Source organism: Meles meles, chromosome 21 (genome assembly GCF_922984935.1).
Source record: "Meles meles chromosome 21, mMelMel3.1 paternal haplotype, whole genome shotgun sequence".
Lineage (NCBI taxonomy): Eukaryota > Metazoa > Chordata > Mammalia > Carnivora > Mustelidae > Meles > Meles meles.
Window position 1 is genome coordinate 34,328,592 of NC_060086.1, and position 12,673 is coordinate 34,341,264.

At 51.8% G+C, this 12,673-nt stretch overlaps 1 protein-coding gene across 3 annotated transcripts in view; it reads right to left on the reverse strand.

Annotated features, from left to right (window-relative positions):
• SNX29 (sorting nexin 29) overlaps positions 1-12,673 on the reverse strand; it is a 476,823-nt gene that overhangs the window by 129,038 nt on the left and 335,112 nt on the right. For all 3 annotated transcript variants that reach the window (XM_045993249.1, XM_045993250.1, XM_045993251.1), the window contains exons 17-18: positions 6,349-6,404; positions 2,213-2,294 (exon numbers count right to left, since the gene is read on the reverse strand). In XM_045993249.1, coding sequence (XP_045849205.1) covers positions 2,213-2,294; positions 6,349-6,404 — 138 coding nt within the window. The remainder of the gene's footprint in view (positions 1-2,212; positions 2,295-6,348; positions 6,405-12,673) is intronic.

Here is a 12,673-nt window from a genome sequence, read left to right on the forward strand (position 1 = left end):
TGCGGAGCCTTTCCTCTTGGCTCATCAAATGAACTGCTTCCTTTTGTAGGTTATGCCCTTGGCCCCTGTGAGGGGGATCTGATGAAGTGTGACAGCGATTTGTCACAGGGATGTAATGGGGGACTGTCTCCTGCATCCTTCAGTATTGCACAAGTTTCTCTCGGGGCTCCCTTTGAGGAGCTGACTTATTTTCTTCTCATCAGCCATGGTACTATCCAGAAGAGCCACCTTTCCGTTTTCACCCAGACTTCCAGGAAGCCCACAGGAAATTCACCAACCTATGAGAATAATCCTACGGGGCTCGTGACAGATATGTGCGATTTTCAGTTTCCTTAATTCAAGTTCTCCTCGTTCGCATTTTCCTGAACCCTGTTATTCCACTTTTTACTTCTATTTTATCATTCTTTTACAGGAATTTCTCTGGAAATTATCTCAAATCTTTAGGGGAGATATACAGAATGCACTTTTTTAAACTAAGAAAAATAATGTCCAATGGTACCCTCATTTTAAATGAGTCACCTTCTATCCAATATCGCTTATGATAAAAACACTGCAGGGGCGCCTGGGTGGCTCAGTGGGTTAAAGCCTCTGCTTTCAGCTTGGGTCATGATCTCAGGGTCCTGGGATCGAGCCCCACATCGGGCTCTCTGTTTTGCGGGGAGTCTGCTTCCCCCCCACTCTGCCTGCCTCTCTGCCTGCTTGTGATCTATCAAATAAATAAATAAAATCTTTAAAAACAAAAAACACCACAAACCAAAAAAAAGTTTTCTCCAATGTTTCCAAACACAAGCTCGGGTTTTGCTCTTAAGGGACCGCCCAGAAGCACTGTTAGCGAAGAGGAGGAATGGCGGCATTCCAGAGGTCATCGGGAAGACTTTGGAGAGCCCGCCGTGTGAGACCGAGTGGCTCTGGCTGATGCGGGGGACTCCTGTACTGCACCCAGGAAAGCTCTGAAGCTATGAAGGACAGGGGCAGAGAGGCACAGATGCCACTGTGACCACTGCGGCAACCATCTCCCAGGCAACAGGACATGGGCTGTGTCCGTCTCATTTCATAACTGACTTCTAGATGCTACAACCTGCCAGACTCCATCCTGGGCTGGGGGCAGGGTGGGGGTGGGGAGAGTCAGACATGAAAGGTCAAGGACACCTCCAAGTGAGATCACATTTTAATTCTGCTCTGAAACAAAGCTGTCGCTTCACCCCTTCCAGCCTCCAGGCAACGCCTCCCAGCTTTCTGAGGACCACAAAGCAGAACTCAAGTGAGAACTCAGGGAAGAGGGTTTTGTTTGGTTTGGCATTCGAGAAGAAAGACAACAAAGGGGACACACAGAAGTCCGTCATGTCTAATTCTCTTTTCAAGCCCAAGCTGAGAGCATCACGAACACTCAGATGCTCCAACACTCACGAACCTGCTACTTGCTAACTGCCGTTGCCCAGACCAACACGTAAACTAAGATCACTCTGGCGCGAGCTGCCTTGTCCTACCCCAGCGCATCGGTCCGTGAGGTGCTGAGATGCGTCAGGCTGATGCCTGCGCCTATAAATCACACGCCTGCCAACAGGCCTGCCCCCAAAGACCACACAGGCCGAGCATTTGGGAACCGAGAAGCATCAGGACGAGAACACGGAGGTCACACAAGGTGCCAGACGTCCCTCAACCTGACAAGAGCTTTGCAAGGCAAGTGGCAGAACTGTCTCTGGCCTACAGACGCAGAAACAGAGATTCACTTAAGGTTACAAAATGGAAACCGGGGCTCCTCTTAAGTTCACTGTTCTTTTTTCTTGGAGAGATGCTGAAACCTCCCCGAGAGGCAGAGTGCCATCCACCAAGCTACAGAGAGCACCGGCTCCAAGAGGACACCTGAGCAGGGGATCCAAGTGGCAAATGTCTGGCCACAGGTCCTAGCACGCCAGAGGCCGCACCGATACCTGGACCCCGTGGTTGAACACAAGCCGACAGACCCCATCTCGGGTCCAGCAGTCCGAGCTCAGATCTGCAGAGGTCACACCAAGAGGCCTGACCGGCCCGAAGAAGCCGCACCCGGTTCCTCCGGTATGGACGAGAGAAGGACCACTTCCACAGGGAGGAGGTTGGCCGTAATGCCGCCTGAGTACAGCGCTCCGCCACCGACAGGCAGTCGCACCGCAGCGCCGCAAACAGCTGTCCTCCCGCCCGAGCGGGGACACCCACCGGAAAACCGGGGACTCACCTGATACACGTGGAAGGCGTTCGCCGCTTTGCCCCGGAGAAACACCGACGGGATCCACACGTTGATCAGTGCCCGCGTTGATCTGCCCAAAGGAAAGATCCAAAGTTGTCATTTTAATTTACCAAGAAAGTGAGAGGAAACCATCTTCTCTAAGAGGCATTACCCACAAGCTACTGATGACAGTGGCCAGTGCGCTCAGGAGTCCGTGGGACCAGTGTGAGCGGGCGCAGCCAGCCCCCAGCCTTGTTCTGTGGGGACTTGTGTGTGTGTGCGTGTGTGTTCTTTACATTCACAGTCTGAACTTCCAATCTTCCAGTCTGCCCTTCCGTTCTTACAACTGAGTCACTGTGACTCAGAATTTACCTAAACCCATCTCATCTGAAAAAGGGGCTGATAATCGGAAGCCCCCAGGCAGCTATGGAGGTCACTCGCGCTGATGACCACCCAGAGGAGTTGCACCCTCTCCTGCCTGTGCTCGCTCTAGACCCTGGCACCCATTTTTAAGATCAGACTCTGCAGAAAGGTTCAGGAGGCGGACGTCCACGGCTAGGCAAGCAACAGCTATTCGGGGTGGGGAAGGGGAAACCCAGAGGGCAGGCACAAACACCCCTCTAGCAACTTTCCAGGAACACTGTGTGTGGCTCCAGGAAGCCAAGACTTAAATTCAAGTGCAAATCATTTGCTGAGAACCTACAATGCAGGACTCCACGCTTTTACCTACAGGAACGCCGTTAGTCCCCACAGGATACTTAAGGGGTCTTCAAGGCTCACTTTGGTTCTGTCAGTTCTGCGAGTTTTGTCTTATGAGATGACTTTCACCCAGTTGTGAGTCTCTGGGTCCCCATGCCCACCACCGCTCATCTTCCACCAGCGGAATCCAAGGCTCGAGGACAGATGCGCTGACTGTGGCTAATGCCTGAAAATCAGCCCTGGCGGTCATCAAAACGGTACTGCGCAATTCTGGAAGGGCTGGGAGGTTCCATTCCTGGCCTCTACTTAGAGTCATTCCAGGGCTAAATGCTTTTTCCTGAACTCTCCTCCTCTCTCAAGAGCAGCTCAGAGCCACGTGCCAGCCTCCTGTGCTTAGAAGACAATTTGAGACGGTGGAAGATTCCATGACTCAGGGGCCTCCCCATCTCTACAGTGGGGAGCAGTTTAGTTTCATCCAGAAATGGTTCTCCCCCGAAGCAGCATTTCCTTCTAAGCTCTGAGACGAGGTGCTGACCTCCTTCGGGGGACAAAATAATTCATCACTTCCTCAAAGCTCCAAGTAAAAATTGCAATTCTGAGCCATCAAGTTGGCCTGTACCTGTAATGGCTTTCCTCCTGGAAAGGTCCCCCAGATTGTACCAGGGACTAAGTGCTCCCCTCACATTTCTGTCAAGGGGGTGGGTGCAGTGCAAACACGTGCCCAACAATCTGCTTTTCGTTAACCTTCCTGACTGGCAAGGGCGGGACACCCTATAGGCTGCTTTAGGCATCTCTCCCTTTCTGAGCATCGTTTCCACGACGGGGGCACTGGCGTGGCACAGTGGGTTAAAGGTCTGACTCTTGGTTTCAGCTCAAATCATGATCTTAGGGTTGTGGGATCAAGCCCTGCCTCAGGCTTGACACTCAGTGCAGAGTTTGCTTCCAATTCTCTCTGCTTCACCTACTTGTGTTCTCTCTCCCTCTCTAAAATAAATAATCTTAAAAAAAAAAAAAAAAAAAGACGGGCGCCTGGGTGGCTCAGTGGGTTAAGCCTCTGCCTTCGGCTCAGGTCATGATCTTAGAGTCCTGGGATCGAGTCCTGCATCGGGCTCTCTGCTCGGCAGAGGAGTCTGCTTCTCCCTCTGTCCCTGCTCACACTCGCTCTCTCTCTCAAATAAATAAAATCTTAAAGGAATGATTTACATGACCGTCTCTCTCCTAGACATTAATTCATCTGTTCATTCTTTCATTTGTTTCTTCGTGCACAAAGCAAGCACTTACTGAACACCTACGACGCGCCAGTCACTACTCTAGATCCTGGAGACGGAACAAGGAAGCAGACAGACACAGTCCCCCACCCTCAGGGAGAGGGAGAGAGACCACTCCCTCAACGATTATTCCACTACGGTCCAGGAAGACACTTTGTGTAACTGCCATCTTTTTAAGTTTACGGACACTTGTGTTGTGTCCTACTGTATGGTCTAGGCTGGAGAACGTTCCAGGACACTGAAGAAGAACGTGTCCTCTGCTGAGGGATCTCCATGTGCTTGTCGGAGTGAGCTGGCTCACAGGTCGTCCGAGTCCTCTGTTTGCTTGCCGGTCTTCTCTCCAGGTGTTCTACTCAACACGGAAAGTGGGGTATGGAAGTTTCCAGCTGTTTCTCCCTTCGTTTCTGTCAACTCTCACATTCTGAGTTTTGGGGCTCCATTGTTAGGTACATACATGTCTCTAACTGTTAAGAGACATCATTTAGTTATCGTTGTTGTTAGTGCCACCAAGGAATCCTGGATCCCAGGACAGTGACAGGCGCTGGTGGGGGGGGTGGGGCTGAGGTGTCGCTTCGGTCCTAGGCATCACAGAGGCTGAGGCTGGACAGGTGCTTTGGGCAGGGGGGCTGACGTGTGTGAAGGGCACCGCCCAGATCAAGTCTGCATCGGGTGGAATCCTGGCTTCCATGTGTCATCCGGAGGACAACACCCACGTCGTGGGGCTGTCAAAGGGACTCAGTGGGTGAGAACAATGCCTGGCACAGAGGACCTGGTCTGGGAGGAATGATCCTGAGCAGGAAAGACTAGATGAGTCAGAGGAGTCACGGTGGCCTCTGTGCAAACTATGTAAGGGACTTTGGCCTCCATCTTGAGAGAGGAAAATGGCGCTTCCCTCTGGCTTTAGTGGAGAGCCACGGGAGGTGGCTGCATATCTCTGGGAGAGAGATGATGGAGCCGGACCAGACAGTGGCTGCTCGAGGGCAGGGGCTGTGGCTCGCTTATGTCTTCCATCAGGGACCTGACATGACCCCTCCCCACAGGAAGTCGGATGGAGTTGGCTGTAGTGGTGAGCCTTCTGCCTCACAACGGTCTCTGAAACCCTTCTCTACAGCTCTCACCTCTCTGCCCAGCTTGTCCCGACCCCGGCCCCCCACCGGGTTGCCATCCCATAATCCTCTTCACACTGTACCCCCCACCACAGGCCCATGGGAGGCAAGCTCACCCCTGACTTCCATCCTTCATGGCTTCACCTCACGTCAACCCCCTCACCCTACACCAGCCTGACAGCCGCCCAAGGACCGAGCAGCCTCCTGAACCCTCAGCGTTTTTCATCGCTTCCCTGTCACTGCCACCACTGGCCTGTGAGGTTGGTAGCATGACCTTCACTGTATGAACGAGCAACTTGGGCCCAGCAAGGTCTAGCGGTTTGCCCAAGGTCATGCTGATGTGAGACCTGTAGCCGGAACGGCAGGGAAGGTCAGCCTGGCTCTGGTCAATGCTCTGAGGCCCGGCCCTAGCCCTCCAAAGGCAGAGTTAGCCCCGATGACACCTTCTCTCTGGCTGGGCCACCTTCTGCTCGGGACAACTGAGCGAGAGCAGAGGGAGGCTCTGTTGGGCCCTAACCTGGGACCCACTCCGCTGCCTTTAGCAATCCAAGGGGACTACCTGTCCAAACCCAAAGCAGCCTCATCTGAAGACCGACGGAGTACTTCAGGAGTTTACCGTCAAACACACCAGACAGAATCACGTCCAGTAACAGATTAGACCCATGCCCCGAACCACTGCTGTTTCCAGTAATTCAAGGGTTGTAAACTCCAATTCCCCAGCACAGTGTGTCCCTGTGTGAGGGACACAGCCACGACTCAGCTCCCACTGTGGCCTGCTAAGGAGCAGAGACTTTTTTTTTTTTTTTTAAGTGAAATGTACATGTTATATGATAACTTCCAAATCCTAAATGTTGGCCCCCAAAATTAATTGTTTTCCAATACCCAGCAACAGAAGTAAGACACATCCGAAGACCAGACTCGGGCTGCAGGCGAACAACTTCTCACCTCTAAGATATCAAATCAGCCCGTGCACCCTGCAACAGTGATTCTAGTATCCCCCTGTGGTCTTCTGGGACACAAGCCAAACAACAGAGTCTCTAAAGGCCCCGGTGAGCAGATGCTGTGGACTTACATTTCAAAATCTGACAAACTCTGGTCTTCGGACGTTTGACTCAAATCTCCGGGAACCTGCCATCAGGAGAGGGGTAAGGGAGAGAGAAAAACGCATCTTGGTTACCACAGTTTTGCACCATCATGGAAGAACTCTGCCTCTCAGTGCTCCCTGAACATCTCCTGTTCAGAAGGAGGTGAAAATGCAGTCACTGGGAAAGCACCAGTGATTTTGTGGAGGGACGGTTAGGGACGGTGTTCTGGTAACAAAAACATGGCACCGTGAGCGATCCCCATTCTCTTCACGGAGAGAGGACCACTAATCCTATTGAGATTAGTAGTCCTGCAGAATCATGTAATTCTGGAGCTAACTACTAATTGAGATTAGTAGTCCTGCAGAATCATGTAATTCTGGAGCTCTAAAGGCCTGATTAGGATCTGAGATGCGAGAGATCAAATGAGCAGTGGAAAAAACATCCACTGTCACCGTGATGAACATCGCGCACACAGACACACCTAGGACGTCAACACGAAAGGCCAACGTCGGCTCCAGACAGCTCTCCCCTTGCCGCCCGTGATGCAGGAGCAATTTAAGGCAGCACACAGCTGTGGCTGCTGACTCAGACGGGCCCCACGGGAGCAGGATTGGGTGAAAGACGCGGCACCGTCTGGCCGGATGGCAGGCACGACGTCAGGCAGATCGCCAAAGGCTCAGCACTAGTGGCTGCTCCAGAAATGGTGACACTACCGACACGCCCAGGGACGGAGCTTCTCATCAACGGGATGCCGACGGGAACCCAGAGGACCACAGGGAGGCTGGGGGCTCACGAGGGCAAGAGCATGCACTTCGTTCCGCACCTGTCAGAGCTTCCGTGTGACCTGCCACGTTAGTCCATTTCCCTAACAATTTCAGGGAGGGGCAGGGCCCCGCCCCCCCAACACACAAACAGCACTTCACAGATGAGGAAACAGGCTCAGGGAGGCTGAGACCTTGCCCAAGGCCACACCGGCAGGAAGCCGATCTGAGTTCAGGTCTGTCCAACTTCAGAGGGTCTTCTGCTCCAAACCCTCAGCAAAGGCAGGGAAAACCAGCTACAAGGTAGAAGGTGGTAAAACCTGAACCCTTCCCAGGGGGCTGGAGACACACAAGGTAACCCCCTTCTGAGGCAGGAGAAGGCCATGGTCATGGAGGCTGTGCTCAGGGGGCACACAGCTCAGGGTCAACCCTCGCTCCAGCTGTTTCCAGCCCTGTGGCCAGGAGACAACACCTGCCCGCTCTGTGCCACGCTGTCCTCACGTGTAAAACAGGCAGGGCAGTCCAAGACCTCATAGGATCATTCTGAACACAAAACATGCCGCCTACAGATTATGCACAACAGAGCCTGGCAGGTGGGATGTTCTCAGGAACTGCGCACTGTACAAATCACCTGGCAGTTACTGAGAAAAGCAGGGCCTTCTGTTAAAATCTGTCCCATCAGCCCAAGGGGTATCTCTTACCCCACATACGGCAGCCTGGAGCGAGAAGCACCCCACCTGAGCCCCTCGTGTGTGGAGCTAAGCAGTTACAATGGGCTTCAAGAGCAGCGTTTGCTAGCAAGCCGCTACTGAGCGATTCCTCCAAACCCAGGAAGGAAAAAACCTGCCTACCGCCAACCTGAGAAAAGCTCAGTTAAAAAAAAAAAAAAGACACAGTTTAAAAAAAAACTGGGCTGGGGCTGAGTGTGGTTCTGCTGTGAGGGTGAGCGTCATTTTTCCTGTGGACGGCTGGCAAGAGAGGCGGTTTCATCTCCTAGGGAAGCCATGAGGCTGCATCCACAGTCCCTACATCAACATCCTCTGGCCCAGACAGCTCACTCCCAGGATCTATCTACACAAAATCATCCAAGACACGGGCCAGGATTTGCAAAGACCATTCCTCTTTCCATTGCTCAGTCACGTTGAAAAAAATTTTTTTCGAACAATCTAAAGGTCCAGCTATAGAGAAATGATTCAGGAAATTATAACATGTCTGTATGAGATGGCCAGATTAAAAAAAGGGGGGGGGGAATTACACATGCACACCCATGAGGGTACAAGCATAATAATAGTTCTGGAGAAAGACATAAGAAAACCAACAGAGGCCATCATTGCTAATGCAGTAGGAGTGGGAATGCGGAGAAAGAGGCTGAATTTTCATTTGCTGTACTTCCATTAAGATTAAAAAAGTGTATCTTTTGAATCAATTGCTTTAGAAAAAAATTTTAAATGTGATCTGAAGAACAAAACAGCTTTCTGTGTGCTGTAATGAGCTCTCCAGGACAGATCAAGTGAGAGCCTAAGCAGGGCGCAGACGGCAAGTCTAACACGCTACCTGGGGCGCCAAAGCGGAGAGTTAAGACTATCAAGTTGTGTTCGTTTTTACATAGAGAAGCATTAGCAGTGACCTTGAAGACACCTAGAAAAGGGGCACCATGCGGGCACCAGGGGGTGGGAGTGGAGGCCTCCACAGCGGGTGCACACACTGGAAAGGAAGCTTTTTATTAAGCATTCCTTTGCATCGCCAGAGCTTTGAAATAATGTCCTGCCAATTAAACATTTAAATAAAAACCTATTATCTCACCAAAAGAGGGTTTCTGATAAATTTTTAATGGTACAGCAAACAGCTCCTGGGCTTCGTGGGAGCTGCACATGCCCAGTGTGGGTACCACTGTGACTTAGGATGTCCCCGTATCAGTGAGGTGAGAAAGGAAGCAGGTCGGAAGGATGACCCTGGCAGAGCTCAGGAGAGACAGGGCAGACGGATGTGTGGGATGTATCTGAACTTTCCTGTGCTGTCTCCGATGAAAGTGCCTGTTTGCCTGACTCGTGTAACCATAAACAGACATCTATTATACACTAAGTATCTCTCGTATTACTGTGTAAAGTAAACAAGATACTCTTTCCAACCCGCCCCCGCCACAAAAATGTACTTGCAGCACAGAAAGCCAGAAAATAGAGACTTTGCCTTCCAACGCTCTTCTCTTACTCAGGCAGGATGGAAAAGGACAAGGGGGAGGCTCGGAAGGCACGTCAACAAGCAGACATCACTCTCCCCTTGGCACTTCCTTGCAGAGCCCTGTGGACATGGCCAGGACTCTAGCACCTTCTCCCGCATGGCTGTGGGGCAGCTCCTGGCCTCTCTTCTCTGAGCCTACCTGCCCGCACCCGGTCTGGGGAAGGTTGTTTGCACATGACGTGAGAAGCAGGTAAGCAGACTGGGGGAGGGGCTCCTGGGCTCTGAAGACACCTGCCGCACTGTTACGTGCATCACGCCGCCGCCTTTAGCTCAACCTCATTTCAGACTGGACATGAACTTGAACCCAGGGAATCACATGAGGGAAAAGGGTAGGTTCTGACTGGGCTGACCCCACAGAGCTGAAGGGAAAGGGTGACCAGGAGGACTCAAGTAAAAGAGGTGAGAGTTTTAAGGACAGACATCACTTTACAATGCTAAGAACAAAAAAGCTTCTTCTAAAACGATCCATTCTCAGAAAGCATTTTCTTCTTCATGGATAAGTTAACCCTCAGGGGTGCTGATTTTTAGGGAACATTTTGGACAATGGATCTGCGTGGCTGGGAGGCATTAAACCCTTCTGAATTAGGAGCTTTTCTTCTCATTACACGGCATTACGGGCATCAGCGAGCTAGGAGACATTGACGTGTCTCGGTGGGTTCTGGGGAGGCTGGCTGGAACAGAATCTGTCACCTTTCCAAACTCAGGAATGTATCTAGCAAATCAGGCCAAGCTCGATAGCACCTGCATGCTGATCACCGATACCCAAACTTAGAGCAATTCTAACATTTTGTCTTTTCATGCTATCTATCTGGACCAGTACCACTTGTCATCTGGGGTTTACAGTCCTCATCCAGAAAGCTCATTTTACTCCACAGCATGGAATGAAAACAGTATGGGGCAGGGGGTATTTTGTAAGAAAAATCAACTTTCTATTGCCACTGGCCACAAACATCCCTTGTCACACCCCTGAAGCTGCAGGCGATCCTGGAGGACAGACCTCTGGGACTGAGCCTGTTTGCTTCGCCCTCAGCTGGGAACATAAAAAAGTGGTGAGCAGCATGGATGCCCTCCGTTCCTCCTCCCTGCAGACAAGGCAGGTCCCCATGCAGCCTGCAGCCTGGGGACTCACACAGCAGTATGCAGGGACAGGAAAGGCCGAGTCTGTTCCGGGAGGAACAAAGAAGCCATGATTCCCGGGTCCTCCTGGACAAATAGCTCAGGTGTTACAGATACAAGGATAGGGAGGGACAGGTGAGACTCACAGAGAATCCGCTTCTGGGGTGCATCAGCCAAGAAGCTACCCCCATCTCTCCTGACTCAGGATTTCCTGGGTCTCTGGTGGGGGGGATGGTGGGAACAGCTAACCACAGCCCCTCACGATGCCAACATGGAATTTAGACACTGGTTTACCTGGTGGTCTGACTGGGAACTCTTCAAGCCGAGGATAAGAGCTCAGATAACAGAGATTCTGCTAAAGAAAGACAGTGGTGCTGAGTAAATGCTTATTTAAACAGGAAGGGAAGGAGGGAGGAAGAGAGGTAAGAACTTATCAGGCAACTGCCAGCACCACAGGAAAAAGTCTACCTCCTCCTACTTCTAGAATCAGGATCCAAGCAGGGGCGGCCAAGGTGGACACAGAACACTCCCCTTCCTTGGAGCCGCACTCACTCCCAGGCCTGGGAGGCTGCGGACATACACACACCACCACCAGGCATCGTCAAAGGCTTCCTGCTTTACAAAGCGCTTTCCCATCACAGCTCTTCCTACCTCCTGTGAGCACAGGCGTCACAAATCCCATCTCCCAGGCAAGGACAAGAGGATTCGGTGTGGATAAATGGAAGAATCGGAGATGCCATGAGGTCAGCACCAACTGCCAGAAGAACGGGTGCACCATCTTGGATGTTCTGTGCAGTGGAGCCCCGAATGGCAGCAGCCCCAGCCGTCACAGCGAAACCACTCAGCGGAGCACCAGGCAGCCCAGAAAGTAACATTCTCAGGGCTACTCAGCTGGTAAGTGACAGAGGTGGGAGTCAAATGCAAGTGGGTCTGGCTCCAGAGTCTACACTTTGTGTCACCAAGCTATGCTGCCTCCTGCTCCAAAGTCCCCGGTCTTTGCATTTTGCTTCTGCATTCTGGGAAGCGCAGAAACTGAATTAACCCAGATCCACAGTGAGGAGGCTCCGCTGGTGCAGAGAGCGCTGACGCAGTGCAGAAGGTCTGTGAAGACTCAGCTGCTCAAGAGTAGATGTGCACAGGGCGCCTGGGGGGCTCAGTGGGTTAAGCTTCTGCCTTTGGCTCAGGTCATGATCCCAGAGTCCTAGGATTGAGCCCCACATCAGGCTGTCTGCTCAGCAGGAAGCCTGCTTCCCCCTCTCTCTCTGCCTACTTGTGATCTCTCTCTGTGTCAAATAAATAAATAAAATCTTAAAAAAAAGAAAGAGTAGATGTGCACAGGTGTACACATGCGTCTTAAACCCTAAGCTTTTCTTACCTCCTGTCTTCTTTGATACCACAGGGTGATTTCTGGGCAGGCACCAGGCCTAGAGGAACAAGACACGGGCCTGACCCAGTCCAAGGTGACTGGCTTTCACCCCAGGAAAGCCCAGGTCCTTTCCCATGTTTGGATATACACGTCAGCTTACAGACTCCAAGCAGAACACATCAAGTCTCCATGGACTAGCAGAAAATCGGGCATTTTGACCATGAGGGAGACTCCCACTGACTGTCATGATGTCACCCAGCTTCAGCAAACCCTGGTTTCCTCCTCACTTACTTGTCTCTGACAACCTCTGAGCGCCTATTAGAATCCACAAAGACAAGGCGGTCCCCGTCCAACGTGTGTTCAACACCTACCATGTGCCCACGGACTCACACCTTTAATCCTCAGATAACGTGGGAGGCAAGAATTCTCTCAAGTCACATTCCCATACTCTCTTCTCCCAACGTGTCGGTATAGCCGGCCCTCGTCCCACCCTTCAAGACTCCGCGAAAATACACATTCCTAGGAGACAGCTGCCCCGACGGGCAAAACTAAGTGCTCCCTATAGCCCCCTCTCCGATTATCTCTGGATCGTGCCGTGTAGCCGGCCACCCTCCCTCGGAGCAGGAGGACGCGTGCCCTGGGACAGACGGCGGCCTGGCCCAGTGCGGACACGGAATCAGCATTTGTGACAGATGAAATGAATGATGATATAAGCTGTATTTCCACACTGAAATGTCGATCTATTTTGAAACTGCTTTGTACCAAATTCACCATCTTCACGCGTGAGAAGGATAACTCGGTCTGAAGATTAGAAAAATCAAAGGGAGAGAA